The sequence below is a fragment of the Anopheles gambiae genome, chromosome 2, assembly GCF_943734735.2.
Source record: "Anopheles gambiae chromosome 2, idAnoGambNW_F1_1, whole genome shotgun sequence".
Lineage (NCBI taxonomy): Eukaryota > Metazoa > Arthropoda > Insecta > Diptera > Culicidae > Anopheles > Anopheles gambiae.
In genome coordinates, this window is record NC_064601.1 from 90,392,568 (window position 1) to 90,414,776 (window position 22,209).

Consider the following 22,209-nt stretch of genomic DNA (forward strand, 5'->3'; position numbering starts at 1 on the left):
TTGCCGTCCATACATTAAAATGACTGCACCAACCCGCCAACACTCAGTTGCTTCTGTACAAACAAAAAGAAAAGGAGCAAAAAGTTAAACACACCGTGTCGACAAAACGTAAATTACTATCCTTGCTCACTACGACGTCACTAATCATGGCTTCTCGTCAATGAGCGCCGGTCTGCTTAAATACGATAGGGGTCACCGTCGAAAGCGAGAAACTGCTGGATGTGTGTGTGTAGGCCCTTTCTCCCTCGAAAAGGTACCCATTACCATTTCACATTCATCAAAAACGCATAAGTGATCCAACACGACCAACAAAAAACACGCAAACACACATACACACATACACACTCGTATGATGTGACATTCCTTCCGCTGGTAATAGCCGGGTAGGTTGTGTGTATGTAACACTACCACCTCTTGACGCTCCATTTTCCCGACCATTGTATTTACTGCATATGTAATCAATCTCCTCATCAAAACCCAACGAGGTCACATGACGACGATGGGTCGCTCGCCACTGTATATGGTTGCCTTCTCTCTTTCTCTCCCAGCTTGATCCCGACGATTCCTGGGTAGTGCACGAAGCACCTTTTCCACCTCGGGGTCTTCACCGTTCCATTGCGCCAGTGAGGCTTGCTCCTGGGCACGATCCCCCCCGAGTGAACGGTGAACGCGGATTATGCCCCGGGTGCGTTCGTTTCGGTGGCATGTCGTCGGGCCATATAATTGAGTCATTTGAGATAACAAATGCTGTTAATGTACACTTGCAATTATTTTCTAAATAATGCATCGTTCAGCGCTGCGTACGGTACCTTCGTTTGGCTCGTTCCCAACGTTCCCCCAATGGGTAGGCGTCTGGTAGGGTTCAGAAGGGTCGATTGTTTGTCCGTCGAAAATGAGGAACGAACAGCAACTACAAAAAAACGAGCATTAAAATTTACAAGAAAACATATTCAACATGCATGCATCGTTGCTTCGGCGTACACGGTTAAGGAAGGAACGGTTTTACACACACACACACACACACACACACACACACACACACACACACACACACACACACACACACACACACACACACACACACACACACACACATTCTTTGTACACGCTTGTATGCACGCTGTACATGGCAGACCGACAGCTGTCAAGCATCGGGATCGTTTGGTACGATTTGCACCCGTCTAGATTAACCAGCGCAAGGAAAGGCGAGAGAGAGAAAAAACACAGCAAAAAGCTACATCTTCAAGTGGTTAAGTGGATAATTTCTTCCACCCTGCAGTGCACTTGGGTGAGTTGCCGGCGAAACAAGGAATGATTAACTATATCACGACAGCATCGACAGCATTGCTTCAGGCCGGCGGGCGATAGAGAGAGTGAGTAATTATTAGCCAGTATAAAAGACGGTGTCAGGATGCAGTTAAGTGAGAGAGATTTTTGAAAGCACAGTAAAGAGTCTTTAGTCTATACAGGTAGAAATGAAGGAAAGAATGAGCTCTATGAATAAATGATTATTATGACCTTTTCTGTGCAAACAGCATTTCATGTCGTTTTGAATGTACCTGTTCTTTTATATCCGTCTGAATGATTTATTATTTAGTAAGGACGACCCGGCCGTAATGCTTACAAGTCTGAATTAGTAGTTTAAACTTTTATCACTTCTATTACTAAACTCATCGTCAACTGTATCCCTTATTTAAAAAAAAATCATTATTAATTCGCGCCCATTTTAAGAACTTTGCTGTGTCATGATCGCCTTTCTCAAAAGCGCGCATGTGGACTTAATAGAATAAACAAAAGTGGAAAGCAAAACCACTTAAAGTGCGAAACTACCAACTGCACAGCGTACCTCATCCATTCACACTTGGGACTAACACTTTGGCACCGCTAATCCATTCACACAGGTCACATACTAATGAACAAACCACCATCCATTATGATACGCCCGACAGGAAGCTTAGCAGGAAACCTCAGCAACAATCCTCCGGAGAGCCTCCCCGTGCAGCGAGAAAGCTTTTCCTCTGCCTTTGCCGGTAAAGTGGACCGGAAAAGCTGGTGGAAAGTTTTCTGTAGAACCAGCGGGCAATGCCACGCACACACACACACTCTCTTACACACACTGCCGCTGCCAAAAAGACGCCGAAAGCCGCAAGAAAGTGTGAAGTTTCACTCGCACAAAACTTCACATTTTATCCTAAACCGCCAAACGCCGCCAAACTCTCGGCCGCTTAGGCATGCGAAAGTTTTGCCGTACGCCCTGCCGCTTAGCTTTGCTTACAACGGAGCGAATGACAACCGGGGATGATTAGGTGTTAGTTTTTGCATCGCTGCATCCCCAGAATGGGCGGGTGTGTGTGTGTGTGTGCATAATCTCGTCTTCGAGGCGTTACAGTTTCCTTATCCGCGGGAATTTGCCGCCCAAGCAGTCGGGCTTAAGTTTCGCCTCCGCTTTGCTTTTCCCACTAATTACCAGCCAAGCCAGTCGACGGCGGCAATGGATAACGTGTGCGCCATTAAAAGCTTTGCGTTTGATGGAAAAACACCGCAGCACCGTAGTTTGACGTTGAGCTGTTACGCGCGGTGCATAACTTCGGGCGGAATTTAAATGAGCGGAAAAGTGGGCGAGCGTTTCGCCCGCCTGCGAAGCGTTGCCTCTTGTACGCGGATGGGTTTTCCTGCATGTGGTTCATTGCTGTATCGGAACAAAAGTGCAATAAACTATTAATAAATAATTAGATTTTATGAATACATAGCTCAAGTATTGGGAATAGTTAGAAGAAAAGAAGGACTTTGTCTCTTTTTTCGCAGTCGATCAAATACTTTGGAATGAAAAATGTAATTAAAACAAAAACAGACACATTTTTCGGCATTCTTTTAAACATTGCTAATAATTGTATTAAAGTTCAAACTGTTTTAATTTCTTCAAAGCTTCTAGGTAAGCTGCACATAATTTGCAATAGCTCATAAGCGTTGAGTGCAACGCATTTAATATAGCTAATTGAAGCATAACGATAACATAAAGTAACACATCGTTAAAGACCTTTAAAATCTCGAGAGCTTAATCCGGTATTATCTACTGTCGTATGTGTATTGTGGAGAAAAAACACATTCAGACATCGCCCAAAATCCATCCTCAATGGCAACGGTACTCATGTTTGTCACGCCGTTGGCTTGATGCGCTCCGCTTCCAAAGCGGCAAACGTTTGCATAATAACAATAATAATCATTACAATATTATTTTCGTGCCGGTCAACACATTAATTATGCAAATTTTAATTTGTTTTCAGATTTATTATTGTCGAAATGAAATGACAGAGCAACACAATACGCGCGCTTCAGCCTTCAGCCGAGCACAATAGCGTTTCCGCTGGGCAGGCAGACAAGGTCTCATAATGGCGAATCCATTTCCCTTTCTCGCATCGCCCACAACCGGTTTTGGTTCGTTTGTTTTGATGCGGTGCCGGATGTGAAGTGAATTGGTCCGGAAAATTATTTCGACCGTGTGCTGTGTGTGTGTGCGCGCGTGGAAACTGTAGCCATCCTTTGGGCCATTTTACGGGTATAGGGGGAGGAGGAGTGTGTACCCTTATGCACACGCGAATGCTATTGATCAGTGTATTCAATTTATCGATGCATATTTCAGCGTTTGACCTTGCCGAAAAGTGACTAAATATTGCCAATCAATGCAGGCAATGTTTTTGATTTATATTCTACTTTTAAGATTATTATTTAAATTACGTTATTTGTAATTTCACCAGCTTTCTTTGTGATTGCTTCATTGAACAGCACCATTATTTGCAATGTTTGCGTTTTAATACTGCTATGAACGATGCACGCCAAAAGCACGAAAATGCAATTCAATACCCTTGTTCACTAGCTTCTCGTTGAGAGCCGGAAAAGCCCCAACACTCTGTGCACGCTTATTATCGCCACCATCCAATAATCCTCGACGAGAGTGAGGAAAAGATTTTTAAACGGAGCGTGCTCCATTTCCGGCATGCAAATGACAGCTTATCAAATTGCAACCAATATGGTTCGAACACGGGGTTGAGCACTGCCGAAGCATACCCGATGCCCGAAAAACCTCGCAAGCGCTCTGATTTCATCGCAACATCATGTTACTCGATTTTAATATTATTTTTACAACCTCTGCTCTCTACACCCGCCCGCTTTTTCGCTCTTATCTCATCCTAACCGCACAGTTCTAGAGGTGCAGGGATGGGAGTATCCTTTTTGCGCATAAAATACTTTTAAAGCGTGATGGCACAGTGATGACTGTGAAGCGGAAGAAGGTGAAAGGTACGACATCAGATACGGCGTGTACCGATAAGGGATCACAGGGTACCAAGATTGAACGACAGGGAAAAGTGGAACGAATCACACACACTGACACACACACGCACATGCTCAGGCACGCAGGGCACCCTTTTTACAAAGGATCAGCAGCCTAAGTAAATATTTAACTTTCAGCGCTCGAAACAAAGCCAATCTCGTGCGCTTCGATGCACAACGCTGCAACGATGAAACCACACCGCACGGGAGAGGGGCAACGGTGGCACGGGAAAACCCCCCAAAACGCTCTTTTGTAAGCCAGTGTGCACCACCGAGCCGTGTTACATCGGGCGGTGGATGGGTGGAATATTGTGCCCCTTATAATGCTAAGTTTGCCTGCCCTTTTCTTTACCCTATTTTATGGCACGAAACGCCACACTTCAAGCGGTGGTTTCGAGAGCATCCATTTTCAACCGGCAGCCCCGCTGTTTGCACCGACACAAAGAGTGCTAATTGATCTTTGGGGACAGAAAAGAATGAAGCAAACAAAAAAGCCCGAACTCATGCTGTGAAACTGCATAATTGAACAGGTATTACAAAACTGACGCTCTTTCGGTTTATAAAAAGGTCATATTGTTGATGTACGAGGTAAGTGTTATTGCTTTCAATCATTACGTGGTGTGTTCCACACGACCAGAGTTGCAATTGCAGCGCAAAAATGCTTTATTCTCATTTATTGTAAATATGGAATTTTAATGAACAGCAAAATAATAAATGTAAACCTGTCCCGCCCCATTTTGCGAGCGAGCCAATGACACTGAAATTTTGCTCTATTATTGTCCCCCGTCGCGAACGACCCATTTTCTTCGGCGTGCGACACACGCAGTCGGGATTGGGTGTTGATTTGAATGAGCTATTTTTGGTGCCGGCCCTCTTCTTTCGATGTTGTCTGACGAACGCGCACTAATTACGGCCGATGACACTTTTCCCTCCCTGCGAGTAGCGTGAGTCGCCACAGAACAGAACGTCACCGGCAAGGGTGTGCCAGTGTAATAGCGTTTCAAAGACACGGTACTGAGTGTTCTTGAGTGTGTGTGTGTGTTGTTGTTTGTTTGTTAATTTTATTCGTATGCAATGAATTGAATGCGCTTTAATTTTGCAGCGTGCAAGATGAACGCTTCGCCTCCGTTCGCAAACAGGTGAGAATAAACTGGTTTAAGGTCTTGTTTCTCTCTCGCTATAAAACTCTTTCGGTGGTTTCCCTGTGCTGATTTCTCTTATTATTTTTTTTTGTAGGTCTTGCATTCTATTTTCATCTCGCATGTACACCGAAATACCGTTAAAGCAAGGAAAGTTATGGCTGGTCACAGTGCCTTCTTCATGGTTTGGTCTAGACTTGCCTTGGCTTCTTATGATCTTGCCTATTTGTGACTAATTGGAATAGTGACAAGACAGACAATACGGCGTTAGAAATAGTGGGTTCATACGAATTTTGTAGGGATGGCGAACATCAGATTGCATATAAGAAATTAATTGTTACTAAAACGTTAATGCAATTATACGGTTGAAATTTTTTTTTATCATAAGTATAAAACAATGTGATATTAAAGAATCTGTTGAAAAACGACTTTAAGTATTACTTCTCATCCTGAACTGTCAATGTCAATACACAGGAAGCAGTTTTAAATATAATTATTTAAAAAAAAAACGTTTAAATGTAAGTTAATGCAAGTATTTAAACGACATGATCAATACTAACACCAAATGGAATCAATTATTGCAAGAATACATTAAATAAATGTGTTCTTGCAAATGAACCATTTCATTGCAAACAAAACCAATGTAACATTTCCCTACTAATTCTTTCCACGAAAACCCCATTTACCCTGATGGAAGTGAAAACATATTCCAAGCAGTAAATGAACTACCAAACTTTTAATGAATCCTGCTCAACGGCAACACAAAGCTAACTCGGAGCTAGCAGCTCAAGCTCCAGTTTCTCCACCAACGTCCGACATTCTCAAACTTTCGCAAGACGCCGATAACGAGATGATACCGATAAGCGATGATGTAATGTGAGTCTCGTACGGGCTTAATCAACAGGTTTTAAAAACCTACAGCCGATTGCTTTATAAACTTCATCGCTCTACAACAAACACACGCACACACACACAAGCCTGAAACAGTTACGCTAAAGTTCCGCTACTCTCCGCACATTTGTGTTGATTTGCATTAGAAAAGTTTTTTGGGGCAAACAAATATTTCCGAAGCCGAAATAATCATTTCCTGCTCATCATCTGCAAAGCAGCCGCAGCTCAAGGCCCAGGATGCGTCCTGTAGGATGGAAACCGACGGCCGGGGTTCCTGCAAACCCGGGAGAACGAAGAAACTTTCAAGCTTAAATCCTCAATCGACGCTGGGCAGGAGCACGCGGTTAAGCAGATCATAATAAACTGCCGCTGGTCGATGATGTGGTGAAAGTTGCCCAGCAACATGAGGTGGTATTGTGTAGGTCCGGGGAGCGTTTCTTCAGGATGCCACTGTTTGAGCATTAGGTGCGTGAGCAACATCATCCCACCGTCCATCGTCGGATCGAACTCATTTTCTGGTGTGGTTCGGGGAAGTAAGCAGCAGCAGCAGCAGCAGCAGCAGATGCGAACGGTAAACGTTTATTTTCGCACAAATGCGCTGGACGAAAACAATCGCAACTTTTCTCATTATTAAACCCGTGGTCGCTTTAGGTCTGTGTCTACCTCTCGCCGTTGTTAACACTCCTTCTTCGCTCTCTCCTTCGATCGTCTAATGTTGGGCGGCATCTTGTGGAATGGTTGTTTTCGTTTCCTTCTTTCGTCTCATTGCACATCCGTTTGTTTGGGGTCGTAGTTTTCATTGATGTTCACGCATTCGGGTGGAAAATTTGCAGTAAACTTTTATGCCTGTCCATTGTCGATTGTAAACAACTCGGCGCGCAAAACAAGCTGTGCTAGCTTTTGTGCATTTTTGTTTTTCCATTTCACCTAAACATATACATTTGCAAGGATTTGTGGCTTTCTTTGGGCAGCTGTGCTTGACCAATTCTTTCTTCATTTGCACAATTCGATGCTTTCTTGCATCGGTAAAATGCCCTAATTTTACCCCATACGAAAATTGCCTTAACTTACTACTCTGCTCTTCAATAAGCTTCACTTCAAATATTACAATAATATTATCTAATGGAAGATACAATTATTATAATTTTCACCGAACGACTTGGCAAACACACGCCTGGGTTTGCCTGGGTGGGAATTATTTTTACCCACTAGTGGTGGAAAAAACGAAAGGAAAAACGTGAAAAACACCTGTTGTATTGCGCGAGCTATTTCGCCTTCGGTTCCGAAATTCCATTCGAACCCGAGCGGACAACAACGTTTGGTAGGCGGATAGATTTCAAGCCGTAAGCCGCAAGAACCGCGCTTGTGTTTATTTAAACATTGGTCCATTCATTGGTCGAAGGGTGGTACGTGTCAGGCACGGCGTGGTTGGAAGGAACGGGCAGTCTAAAATCGCCCGCATTGCAAAGAAAGTTCACGACCATTTTTCAACTTCTTCCGTCGTCTTTCTGTCCGGAAAATCAACCACAACCACGTTCCAAATTTTACACACGCGCGCACACACACACAGCGACCGTTCAGCGCTGTTGTGTTATTGGCTAGGACATGGTGCCGCCAGTTATAGCCGTGGTAAATCAGAAAGAATATCTAACTACAACAACAATCTTTTTTTGCGGTCACAAACGACACACTGTGGTGGAGATTTCGATTTGCTAAATATACGCATCCGATCGATGGTACGCTTGAGCAACGCAACGAGGAAAGTCTTTTACAAATTAAACGTTAATCCATCGGCCTTTGAATAGTTTTGAAACAGAAAGTAATTTAGGTTTAAATGTTCATTATCTGAAGCCAGTATAAATAACTCAACAACAAAATGAAGTTGAAGAAAGTCATTCTTCCGTGTTCTGAAGTTATGAGAAATTATCTTTAAAGGAACCAACAAATGTTGCTGGTCTTAGACTTACTTTTATAAATAATTAAAATAATTGATCCATTTTAAATTAATGAATCATCAAAACTGATGTATAAACATCAAATCATTTAAAATAGGTCCATTTCTATAGCTGTATATTTCTCAAGATGCACAGCTCACAAGAACCTCTCTCAACAATTTCCTAATCGATCTGAAAATGTTCCTCCAACGCACCAATATTTCACGGCCACGTCACACCAAAACCGTGTGGGATGTGGCGCAAGTTCAAAATTCTACATCCCACTGCTCTAACGCAACCGCGCAACCGAAACGATATCTGTGTCTGTCTGTCGAGAAATTATGCGCATGAGAAATTATGTCATGAAAATGGAGGCTTTTGTAAGGTATTTCCATAGAAAAGGAGGTAGAAAGAATTAAAATATAAATATTAAAAATATATCACAAAAAGTAATCTTCTTAACTTCAATTGATGTTTAATTTTTAGATACATCATTTTTCAATAAAGTTTTAAGAAAGCAGCTCCACAATTGAACAAACTTTTTGTACAACCCAACAAGTCATTTGGCAACAAACTGTCGCGTTCCATCCACACGACTGCGCATCGGCACAAACTATAACAACACCACGACGAAAGTAGTGTTGATCTTTGACCTCCCCTACACCCACGGCTCTCTCTCACCCGAGCCAAGACAAACTGTGAAATACTCACACACACGTCTGGGTCGATCGAAAGCGAGAAATATAATGTAACTACCATGAAGTAAACCGACCCCCACCATCCCCATAAAACCGATCGCGAAACACACAACCTCAACTATTTGCCTGTTCGTACACCATCATGCGGCGCACACACATGCCAAACTTGCCACATTCGATACTGCGCATGAATATTTGTATCATAATCCTTCAACCCCAGGCATCTCCAACCCGGCCCGGAGACGGGGTGAAAGGGGAAAGCGCAGAAATTTATTGCCAAGCAGGATGGCGCAACTTAATCTTGCACAGGCCGCGCAACGCGAGCGAACGGGACGGCAACAGTACAGCCACCGCTACCGCTACCCCCCCAGCAAAGAAAAACAGATGAACGCATAAACGAGGCAAAAGGGGGGAAAATCTGCCTTCGGTTTTGGGGTTTGAGATTGTCCCGACCCGTTATCCATCGGTAGAGTCGATGCGTTGGTCTGGGTGGTTTGGTGTTCCGGACGTTTCCTCCACAGGTAAACTGGTCAAGCTTATCAATCCGCCGGGCTGAGTAATTGGACAGGTTTTGGTGCTGGAAACTCGGAGGCAGAGGGTTACATTCCGATTCGCAAACAAGTGTCAGTGTTGCAAAAAACAACAAGAAAAAAGGGAACACACGAGAAGTGTGCAACACGAGCACGCGGTGCATGAGTGCGTGCAAATTTTCGTTCCATTTTCCAACCAAACGGTACGATCGTGTTGAAGTGTGAGAGCAACTGTGTACTACTGCGTGTATGTGTGTGTGTGTGTGTGTAGTTGAGTGAGGTTGGAAATATTTTTCGGTCCAAAATTTTTGCCTCCACTTGACACAGGACGGATACTTGAGGCAGCACCGTTCCGTGAGCTCTTATCTTTGATAGTGAAGAGGATTTCATTGACAGCCTGAGTGCCTGGGTGACATAGTACGTAAAGTGATAAAGTGTTCTTTTTTCTCTCTCTCTTTCTGTTCGTATTAATATTCGTAGCGTTTTCCAGCACAATTTTCCATATTCAAAGTGTGTGTGTGTGTATGTGTGTGAAGTGGTAATGAATAGATAGGAGCACTGCTCGTCTCCACGCAGGTTGTACGGAATTTAGAATTTCTATTTTAACCCACGGTAAGTAAACGCAAATGCTGCACGCCGCCTCTAACAAAGTGTTTGCGAATAATTTCCATCTCGCCGGTTCAAAATTTGCTATTTCGAAATGTGTCTTCAAATAACCGATGGAATGGAGCGTATCAATCTATTTTTAAAACGCATTCCCTTACTGAAAATCGCTTGCTGCTGCTGATGATGATGATGATGATGCTCGCGGTGGTGCCCTAACCATGGACACCGTTACCGTATCTTCGCATGGGGACGGTCGCGCACCTGCTTGTTCCTTTTTATCCAAACCTATGTTACTGACACCGTTTTGCCAATCCGCCAATCGCGCAACAGCTCCCGCGCTAGGGGTTTGTGGGCCGTTTTGCGTATGTTGGACCGCGCGTGTCGAACGTTCGGGCGCGTACCATCGCCGTTGGCCGTAAATTTGGCGTAGGTGGACAGGCGGCCAAACTAAATTTAGTCCAACCAGCACCATGATCACACAATGGAGCACAGCGTCGTGTCGCTGGTCCACAGAGGGATGGAGGTGGGGGGAAGCAAATTTTGTAACATTAATGTTGGCGAACGGTCGCCACCCATCGATCGTCTCACCGCGACCGGTTGGAGGCGTATGGACAGACTGTGAAGGGCTTACAAATTAGATATAACAAAACCATGAAATGGATAAAAGCCTTCATGGAATTGTCGAGTTGCTGTATAGTTATCAAATTTCCCTTTTATACATAATGATATCGTGTTCATAGACAATTGTAGTTGTATAAAAATCCTTCATATCTAACAAACACTCATAACGAGTAATACAATCCCCAAAACTGGAACACAGCAACACTATAAGGCTATCCATTCCTAACACGATTTTGCCCTTGGAAAAGCACCCGTTCAACGTGCTGACGTTTCCCCCCCCCCCCCCTACCCAGGAGCAACAATGCACGCCATCGCTCTTCGGGTTTGCTGCAACTAATAATCCTTCACTCTATTAGGTTTTGCTGCAACTACCACTCTGCCGCTCCAGCCGTATAGTGTTCTAGATTCGTCAAAACGCTCCCAGCCCAACCCAGCTACTAACAAAGAGCGAGCCAAAACTTGATCACTAGAATGCATCAAAACCGGGCACAATGGGACGGGAAAAAAAAGGAAAGGTTCAAAGCAACAGCAAAAAAAAACAGAAAATATTATACACTCCACCTTGACTCCCGCTGCTGCTTTCACTTCTTCTCGTACCTTCAACTCAATGCTCCTGCTGCTCTTTTCGGCGATGCACCCCAAACCAAGAAGAACAACCATACCAGTACGTTGAATTGAATTTAAAATCTACTTTGTCAGCGCATAAATTTCGAAATTGAACATGCTTATCCTACTACACGCTCCTCTTGTTAGCCTCCGTATCCGATCCGTCATGCGGCGTCTACGTCTGCGATGTGCCGTTGCCATTTTGCTCATCCCTTGCTCGAAAGGGGGGGAACGAATTTTATCACAAAAACACTGCTAAAGCGTAAAAAGATTGTATGGTGGAGGGTTATACAGACTCTACAGATCTGTCACTTCAGCTGCTGCAGCTCCGGATATGAGTCATGTGTGCATGTATGTGTGTGTTGCATCTTTTGAGTGGGAAGAAAAAATGGATAAGAATCACTGTTCTAGATGTGCATTTTTGGGAACAAAATAAACTATGTTGAGTTTTCTTTTTTTTCAAGCTGACGGAAATTGCTTTGTAAGACGCAATTTTTGTTTGCAATTGGTGACAACTAGTTTAAAATATTTCAATTTCACTCAATTTCTCAAAAGTGGAAAGCAAATTTCAATTGCAGAAATTAAATAAAACAAGCTGCTGCTGTCTTCTTTGCCTCATCTCTATCATAAAATTCTAGTAAAGGTTGATCAGCGTTACTTTCCAGCTTTGATGATTTTGCTTAGTTTACATCCATACAATGGCAACCACATCGACTATAAAAAACGCAATGCCGAAGTAGTTTTTAGTGTTTTGAAAGATTTGGAAAAGAATGATACAAATTACAGTCAGAATTTAATAATTGAACGTTTTTCCGTGGTCTTCTATGACGTGTCAGTAAAAAGTTGCGACATGTCCTGGTCCAGAGAACTGTTTAGCAAGCCTCAAAGTCAGAATAGAGGTGGCTTACTTTAGGTGGCCGCCACTGTAAATCCGGCTGTATGAAAACGTAGCGAAAGCATGCATACAAAAAGTAACTGAAACAAATAACCTTCTTTTATGAATAGCGGGTCATGCCGGCCTATACAGGCTTTTGATACTTAGTACCACTTGCCGGATAGTCAATCTTTGCTTAGGGTGACGGTACATGGGATGAGCATGTTGTTAAGATGTCCGAATTGACGGTAGTACCGCGGGATTCCTCAATGAAACAAGAAATAAAAATAGGAAAACTGGACTAAATGGTTCCTTTAGTGAGTGAGATTCAGGTACTACTCAGGTCCCGAAATATAAAAGGGAACACTATCAGGGCTTAGAATCAGGATCTGTTCCATGACTAACATGGAATCTTAATTAGTTCAACGATCAGTGTGGGGTTGAGGTCCAGTACCGGAAGGTATATGTTGCAGGTTCTGCATTAAGTCAGTTCCAGGACTGTTATGGGTTCAGTGTAGGTTTTGGCGTGGGTTCGGGATCAATTTCAAGATCGGTATGCTTTTTGGAGGCATTATTCCGGTATATATATACAATTTCAGTACCGGTAGGCTACATGTATCAATAGTTGGGCAATTTGTAGGGGTACAGATGTGCTTTAATAAATTTAAAGTGTCAGGAAGGTACATTTATTAACATTTAAACACATAGCAATTGGAATATGTTTTATCTTCGCAATCACAACCATTTTTACCATAAAATACCACAAATTTACGACAAAAAGCATATTTTTGTGACGCCTTCGTTGTACCTATAATGGTGGTATGTTTCCTAAAATCGTTGTATTGTACTACTTTAGTGTTGGTAAACAAAGATACCTCAAAAACTGTGTATAATATACATGGAACTTAGTTTTGAAGCTGTTTTCATATTACTAGTAAGAATCACATCTATAATATTGATTTCTTACATAATTGGACCGTAAAAATGTATAAATACGAGGGCTAAAAATATTGACTAAAAAACTATATTAAGACTGTCGTCTACCCAAGCCAGGACGAGTGTGCTTGATTCGAGGTCGATTTTTCACTCAGTTGGATATGCGAATTTTGATAGATTACTTAAAGGAAACTCATTCGGGCCGGGCCAAATTAAGTAGTATTCTAAAACTTGCCTTAATAATCTAACTGATACAATAATTCAGAAAAGCAAAAAACTTGCATAAAATGGGACGAAATTAATTGGATTTTTTCAAACCACAACGACGAAAAATCAATTTTCTTGTCATTTATTTACGTAATCACTCATTCCAATTGCAATCAATCAATGCTGCATCAATCCAACAAGTCAAAACTATCGCTCCAATTTATTCAACAAACTCAATCTCCTTCCACTTCGCATCGAAGCACATTATTACATGTCCAAACCCAAAACTCCCACTGGCCCTGCTGGTGGCTTTCTCCTCCTCTCCCGCCAACCTCCCGCAAGACCTCATCAGCAGGGCTCACTTTGCCATCAGATTATCAAAAACCCGTACACAGTAATGATTCCGGTTCGGTGCACAGCTCTTTACAAATGAATCGTCCCGAAATGCCAACTCCCCAAACGGGTCACCTAAGTTCGGGCTAATGCATCTAATGCACGGCATGAATGGATCGCGCGGCATCCGGGCCACCGAAAATGCAAATTTCTATCAAACACACACCGTCACACACACACACACACACACACACACACACACTGCCAAGCATATGCACATACAACGGTATACACACACAGATAAGTGCACGCACCTGGCGCACGTTGACGAGAAAATGCAATCAGCGACCCAATTAATCGAATTTCGAAATTTCCAAATTTGTTCCGCCGGTGTACACCTTTTGTTGCATAAATCATGCTCTGGACGTCCGTCGAATTGGGGGGCCTTGTTCAGGGCGAGCATGTATCACGGTATGAGCGGGGTATAAGGGGAGAGCATTTTGACAGAAGCGCACCGCAGGAGCGGTGGCGTGAAAAAGGATGTTCTCAAGCGGAAGAAAGCTTAACCCGTGCGAAGCGTCACTGTCGTCATCTTGTTGCGGGATGGGCGAATTGAAACAGGGGCGCTTGACAAAACGGTAAAGATGCCAACCCATGCGTCCGGAGAGGGTACAAGGCAGTAACAAAAGGAGCCGCCTCTCCCTTGGCTCGCCCTATATTACGGACAGATTTGATAGAATCATCGAGCCGGACAGCACCTGTGTGCACGATTTATCTCCCGCATTGTGATTTTATTTCATTCTAAATTCATCTGCAGCGAAGCGTGCTTAAAATGGGTGGAATTCGAGCAGAGTGCAAATACTAAGCGCTCATGCACGCACCAAACCACGTTGAAATATTCACACAGGCACACATGCATGTACGCACCAACAACAACAAAAAAACGGAAGATAAAGGCCTGCGGAGGTAAGTGATCATCGGAAATCGGAGATCCAGCCGGGCGATTTCGATTCAACCCTAAGCGAACGCTGACCGTGGAAATGTTGATGGAGAAAATCAGGATATCCGGTAGCTGGAACGGTCTCCAATGATGATGATGATGGTGATTCGTACGAAAACCTGTGCCGGTAGGTTCGTGCACCCTTTCCCGCCCGGCACCGGGTAGCACCAAACCGCCACGCTTGCATTTCGAAATCGGAAAACCAATGTTCCAGTCGAGCGTGTGAGTTGTGTTGTCTGGATGCAGTTCCGGCCCCCTGCAACGGTGGATGTGCAATGTGCTCTTCTCAAAACCCCTTTTCACAATAAATTCCCAACACTCAACCCTGGGAATAGGGATGATGGGCCGCACGGTCTTATTCGACTGTAAAATAAAGCCACCGGACATCTACGCTGACCCCCGGTATGGTCGGAATCCAGCAGCAGCAGCAGCAATAGCAGCAGCACGGCTGAAGCCGTCGAAATTTATTATCTTCCATGTCCCAATCGATGCAGTGTTGCCGAGGGCTCCGAGCGTACATGCCGGCACAGTACGGTCGGTTGCTACAGGCTCGGCCGTACTGCTGTGTGCGCATCACGCATCGTGTGAGTGAAGCTATCTCCACCCTCCCGGCATGCGACTGCTGCTGCTGTTGCTGCAATGGAGCAGCTCGGTCGGTGCAATTCCTCGACCGTGTAATTGTAATTGATAATCAATTTTCTAAATAAATAATTTTTCTCTCCCATTGTGTGCCCGTACTCCAACTGGTACCGGTTAGCCGCTCGGTGCGTGCTTTTCACTGCGGAACGATAACTGGGATATGCTGAAGGGATAAATCGGTGCCATTTCTTTTCTTTTTTTGCCTAAGGGTGATGAGGAGAACTGAAATGAATCAAAACGATTTAATTAAAACTGTATGCGATAGTGCATTGGTCCGTTTTGCTGGCGTTACTAACATAACGTGGATTTTGTGCATTGTGCAAGTGAAATATTTTGAAATAAATTTTGAATCGTTTCATTTTGTTTCAATTTCTGTCTGAAATAAATTTTATATAGTTTCTGTTGAAACTGCTGAAACACAAGCTATGGTATTTTTTCTGAGAATTTTAACAGTTGCTTGAGCCACAAAGCTTCTAAAATTGTACAGTTTGGCATTCAAAATCTCCCTTCTTCTCATTTCGGTACAAAAGCATACCATTTTGTACTGCGCATTGCAGAGTTTCAGGCGCTAGAGCTTAAAATGCATACCTTTAGGCGTTTCTAAAAACAGTTATTCATTCCTCGTAAAGCTGTGCCTAATGGATGTGGATGTTTTAGTCAAAACGACACGAAAATGGTTTTCCAAAAACTATGAAATGCTTTTCCCAATACATTTGTCTTCCCAGAAACAGGAGCATTGTTTTCGAACGTCAATTCATGGAACGCAATCCAAATAGTTGTACATCACTAGCACACGTAGCTGCACGGTGTACATTTATTTTTCACTAGCACATCACACACAGCAGAAAAACTCCTCGAACCCCATCACCCGTACCAATGCCAATATTTTCCCTTTTTTGATGGAAAGCCAACACAGCCCCGCTCGCCGTACAGAAAGAAGTTTTAATTAGAAAATCTTTAGCCAAAAACTCCTTCAGTTGCATATCCCCCAAAAACACTTTCATCATTTCATCCCGCACCTGCACAAGTTGGGAGTATTGGGACTAACGGCAGGCTTTGTAGACGCGAGGTACACGGCCAAGGTGGAACATAATACAATGGCTCCCATCCCCCCGTGGTTGGATGAAGGGTTGGATGATGTTTTCTCATATTTTGCATTCCATTCTGCACCCGCTACAAGCGCTACATCCGGATTGTGGTTTGCTATTTTCCGCGACTACTTGCGCAGCTGTACTTTCCCTGCCTGGGTCGATGATTTCATCCGTTCGCTGTACCCTTTTGACCTCTTCCACCGAAAGCATCAATCGTTTGGATGTTGGCCACCGCACCTTCAGGTTCAATATTTGTTTGACCATGGTTTGGCAATGATGGTGGTGAAAGGAGACGAACGGTAAATATTCCACCCATAGCCTCAATATCGAGCTACCTCCTCCTGTCGAAAGCAAATCTTTCCCACACATAAATTTTCCGACGCTTGCCAACATGTTGGCGAGATGAAATAAGGGCTGGTGGTAGGAGGGATACATAATCGTATCACCTTCCCAACCTTCCCTACGCAACTAACTAACCGCCGCATCCTTTCAAACATCCGGATTTCGGTCACCACCACCGTTTGGCACGCCGAGCTAGCGCAAAGCTAGACCGCGCCGCCATGATTCATAATGCATTTAATTAATTTTGAAATTTAATTTCATTCATTCCTGTTTCGCTCCTCCTAGCTTCACGATCCAGCCGCCCCTCCTGCTCGTAAGCTACACCGTCGCCTTCATACTTTTCACCATTGTTTCTTCCAGTCGGTCAGTTCACGGGTGGGGAAGCGTAAAGCATATGCATACATGCTACTCACTGCTCCAACTGTATTTCTATGTGCACATATGTGTGTGTGTGTGTGTGTGTGTATCGGTGCACTAACATATCTTTTGTGCGCTTAGTATAACACGTCAAATTCTATACGTAACCGAATAACCCCCTTTGCAGTTCGCTTAGTATCTTCTTCGCTTGCTCATCATCAACACGGCTGCTGTTTCCGGCAAGCATGAAACCTGTTTCACATTCAAATCATTTCGAACCATATATCTCGTTTCAAAATCTGCTCCTTCGCCTACATCAATCCTTTCCAACACGTAGGTACCTAGCCCGGCGTCGGTGGTAGCAAATGGGTTTTCTTCTGATTGATTTGGCTATCACGTTCAATCAATCCCGCTTGTTTTGGGGGGGGGGGGGGGGGGAAAGCATTACGTTTTCATACGTGAACTTTTGATCATGAAGAAATCACAACTCGTGCGGTGAATGCACATGCGGTACCCCACACACTCACACACCCACACACACATACACTTAGGCAACCAGTTTTACGGTTTGCTGCGGGCAAAGCAGACGAATTGTCGGAATTGAAATTCCAATTAAATCATCCCGGCCAATCTTCACCTTCGTCAGTCGCCGCGAGGAGGCAGTCGAAACTTTGGTCGCATAAATCTTGCTTTCGATTTGAGAAAGAGCGAGAGAGCAAATGGGTTGTGTATTTTACTAAACAAAACAAAGGTTATAACATTGTGCCATTATTCATCTACTTATTTATGACTTTAGCTTAGTTGCATTCAGCTCCTTTCTTAGCTTCTCTTTTCTTCTTTTTTTCGATGAGCTTAAGGTGAAGCTTGCACTAATACACTTCCAATTAATATGTTTAGTTTACAGTACTATTGAAGCATTATTTCATGATTCCTTCTTATAACTTTTACCTCTTTCTTCTGTGTAATAATTGAATTAATCTAAAACTCTTACACTTTAATTATAATTTCAATTATGCACGCTTGTGTAGTATCGTTATTAGCAAAATGGAGCAATTTAAGCAATTAAATTAACGGAGTAAATTCATCTGTTGTTGTTTTTTTACACAATGTTCACTCTCACGACACACTGTAGAGCCTCACGACACTACCCCAAGACATCACACCCCGGTTGGGCAAGAAGACATACCAGGATCGACCGGTTCTCGGTGGGGCGCCATAATTCAATCACCAATTTGTTTAATTTGAGCGCAAATCAAATTGAAACGAAGCAGAGTTTCAACGAAACGTTTTCGCCGATTGATTGCAACGTTGAGCTCAACTTTTGACACCTCACAAACCTCCACGATGGCCGCGATGCAGCGCCGACTGGTGCACAAGCAGTTTAACTCGCCGATCAATCTGTACTCGCAGAAGAACATCCAGGAAACGCTCGACCGCGAACTGAAGCTCCTGTCGAACGGGGCCGTCGGGTAAGTGTGGGACTGTGCGTTCCTTCCTACGTTTGTGCTAACCATTACACGTATCGCGGCGCGGGCTCATCGCTGTCGCCTTACAATGCGTCCCTTTCGTGCGCTTGCTTCTTGCTCGGAACTTTATTATTTGATGGTTCTGCGTGGCAAGTGCAAGGAAAAAACAAGCCCATGCACACTCAACCAAACCGAAGCTCAACACATTTTTGTTGTTCCATTCCGATGCTTCTCTAACCTGACTTCTGCAGCAGCAAGGGCAAACCAGCTGCGGATGAAACGGGGCGGAGGGAAAAAAGGCTCTACCGCGCTGACCGGCACAATATATAAATCACGTCCGGTAAATATTTTTCTTTCGGGTAAAAGAATTTTAAATTTACCGAACCATCCCGATCCAGCCAGCATCCAAAAACCATCTCCTCTCATCTTGTCCCACTGCTCCCAGCAATCCCACGATGACTGAGTTCCACTGCTCCGGGACCCGTGCCCTGCCCGCGTTGGGTCGCCTTCAATTTTTTACTCGATCCCGATGGTTCATGTGGCGCAAACCGCACGGCTATAACGTTGATTATGTTATTTTCCAGCCGTTCCCAACAAACGGTACAGTTCGTTTTTTGTCGGAAAACCATCATCACGGAACAACGGGTGGGTCTGAGTGAAAACAAAAAAAAAAAACACTCACACACAGAACGAGCCAACCAGTAAAACCACCAAAAACCAATCCAACCACCGGGGTCGGGAAATTCGCATTTCACGTTTCGCGAATGGTTTATGTGCTGAAGAGGGAGAATTCAGCAGGCTCTCGCGGGGAAGGTTTGGAACAGGAGCAGGAGTGTAATTTTTCACCGATTTTCCACGGTACGTGCGCTCGTAGTATGCCAATGGGAAAGTTTTATTTCGGTAAAGTTTCGGTGTCGGTGCGCTTGTCGCACTATGCTGGTGGATGGTGGTGGAAACCCTCTCAACTAAAGGCTCATTCTTTCGGCAACCAGTTTACGAGGTGTAAGAGTATAAGTACGCAAAGTGTTTTAAGCAAATGTGTTAATGGTTTTCAAGAAATTCGGTTTAAATAAAAGAATAATAATTAAAGTATATTTAAATTAAATGCTCGCATCAAATACGCGATCCAAGATACATCTAGCAGTTGATTTCAAACCATACAATTAATTCAAAATATTAAATAATATCAAAATGTGTCCAATCAAAACCATGACAAACCTCAACAAAAGCCGTCTCACGAGTGTAATTAACATTTTTTTTCGCAACCCAATACAAGTAGCACAGCCCAAGGAGCAGCTCAAATTACCCTAACAAGACGACAGTAATGTGCCTGATGAAAGTAGCCTAGGATTAGTCCACCGCTCGACAGGGACGTGCAACAAGATTAGCCCCTTTCTCTTCCTCCCTTTCCGCACGCAGTCGGTCCATTTCGATTAGGAAACGACACCAACGACCGATGCCAATTCGACATGCCTTCAAAGTCGTCCGTGAAGTGCCCGAGTGAACGATTTCGCTCACGTACACACTCACGGCTTAATCACAGCACCAATTCACCAGTGTTGTCATTTACTTCTCGGCGCTGTGTTTACATACTTAAGCACCATCATCATCCTCCTCATCATCATCATCCTCCACACCATCAACGGCGTGCCGTTTGCCCCGTTATCATCCCCACTAGCCTTGAATCCAACAGGAAGGGAAAAGCTAGACAAGCGAATGGACAACACGGGGAAAGTAAACACTTGTACCCGGGTCCGGTCACCCTCCTCTTACTGACTTTAACCCATACGAAGTTGCACACAGACACACAGAAACCGGTGGAGGAAAACGGATAAAGTCAACTGACACTAACGGTAACACCTCGGAACGCCGGGCGAACGAAAAACTATTCCACCATGTACATACTACCGGTGGTATACACATCGATCAGAACCGCTCAGCCGGTTACGACTGGCAGGCGTTCGGGCTAACCGTGCGCTTTTGTGTCTTCCCGGCACACTGATTCAATTCGCTCGCTCGCAAACAGGGATGCAAGACCCATCCTTCGGTCTGGATAGCCACGCGCCCAATCACCCAGAACTACTACCACGGCAACGGTGCACCCATCGTTCGATGGTGATGAAAAGATGCCCCAGGAGCAACGAAGAGAGCGCGAAAGTGTGAGAAAAAAAGGGAAATATTTCATGTATGCTAATTAATTAGTGCTGCAATTAATTCCATTCTTGCTAATTAGATTTGAACGTGAGATGAATGGAGCCGTATTTTTTCTCGCCCCTGTTGAGCGGTAGCCAGCAGCCGAACCTGTGTTTCAGCTTTCTAGAACCTTCTTATCCAAATAGCCGGCCTGCTGACTTTTGGCGCCCCATTTACTTGGCCGTGGGCACGGGCGAGCAAAGAAAGCATCGGTCCCGGAAGTTGCTCGGCCGGGCTATCATTAGCACTGTTTCCGGACGAGCCAGTCCCGGCTGAAGGAAAAGAGAGAGAAAGAGAGAGCGAACTTTTTCGGTTCTTTTTTTACCCTTGTCTCGCCCTGCTCCTTCGCACTCTCTGTATTGGAAGGTCAGAATCAAACCGATCTGTTGAGCGGCGTGGTACGCGTTGTGATCCCGGCCCGGGGTCGATGGAAGTAATCCTCGCCTCCGGTACGGAATTTATGAAAAGAAAATGAATCACTGAGAGTCTGCCGAAGCCAGCGCTGTGTGTGTGTGTGTGTGTGTGTGTGTGTGTGTGTGTGTGTGTGTGTGTGTGGGTATGGAAGATCCTGCACGGCACGGCATCCTGATTAGGATTAATGGCCAGCGCCGGAGGGTAACCGTCCCCTTGGTCCGCTCTGTCTGGGCGAAGAGGCGGGCGACTCATTAATGCAAAACATTGCCCGGTGTGCGGACACGGACTGACTCCGCATCGGCCGGAAGTGTAAATGTGAACGACGATCGTTAGTCTGTCACCCGCCCCGAGGGGTGAGGTCGGTTTGGGGTCGTCTCGCTTCCGAGAGATTCTTTCCAATTGCAACGTGAACATTACCACCCACTCTCTCTCTCTCTCTCTCTCTCTCTCTCTCTCTCTCTCTCTCTCTCTCTCTCTCTCTCTCTCTTCCTATCACTGTGTGGGTGCGTTTGAGTTCTTCTCACTCGCTATCTTGATGAAACAGTGTCCAGCCCGAGTCCTGGGTAGGTCGGGTAGGGGGTCGGGTGTAAACGTGGGAAAGGTTAATTAAGTTGCACACGGAAATTTAATCATTAGTCACCAAGCCAATAATGTCTTGTCCTCGCTTGCTAGAGATTTCCGCTGATGCTTCTGGCGTGCCTCTGACAAACGAGAGGTTGAGTGACGACTGGCAGAAAAAGAAAACGACAGTTCTATGTAGGTCATTACAATGGAGAACTTTTTTGTTTTGCTTTGGTTTTGGACGGGAGTTCTCGAAAGATAATGACAAAAACCAAACTTACGATGAAAAAGCAAACAACAGGTTCAATTTGATGTCGATATTCTATTACACTCCGCATCGCTGTGTGTAGTACCCTAGAAACTCCAAGCTTTAAGGATATATCTTTAACAGGATTTGTACTTGAACTCCCAACAAAGAATTCAAGAATTGCTCCAACAACCC

At 44.3% G+C, this 22,209-nt stretch overlaps 1 protein-coding gene across 6 annotated transcripts in view; it reads left to right on the top strand.

Moving 5' to 3' along the window:
* Nucleotides 1-9,389: 9,389 nt before the first annotated feature.
* LOC1276476 (uncharacterized) overlaps nt 9,390-22,209 on the top strand; it is a 107,023-nt gene continuing 94,203 nt past the window's right edge. Inside the window, exons 1-3 of one of the 6 annotated variants that reach the window (XM_061647893.1) lie at nt 9,390-9,512; nt 10,002-10,133; nt 18,266-18,602. In XM_061647893.1, the coding sequence (XP_061503877.1) occupies nt 18,478-18,602 (125 nt within the window). In that variant the 5' untranslated portion in view covers nt 9,390-9,512; nt 10,002-10,133; nt 18,266-18,477. Of the gene's footprint in view, nt 9,513-9,816; nt 9,939-10,001; nt 10,134-18,265; nt 18,603-22,209 lie in introns of those variants that run through there. The other 5 variants (XM_061647897.1, XM_315826.5, XM_061647895.1 and 2 more) reach the window with 5 other exon arrangements.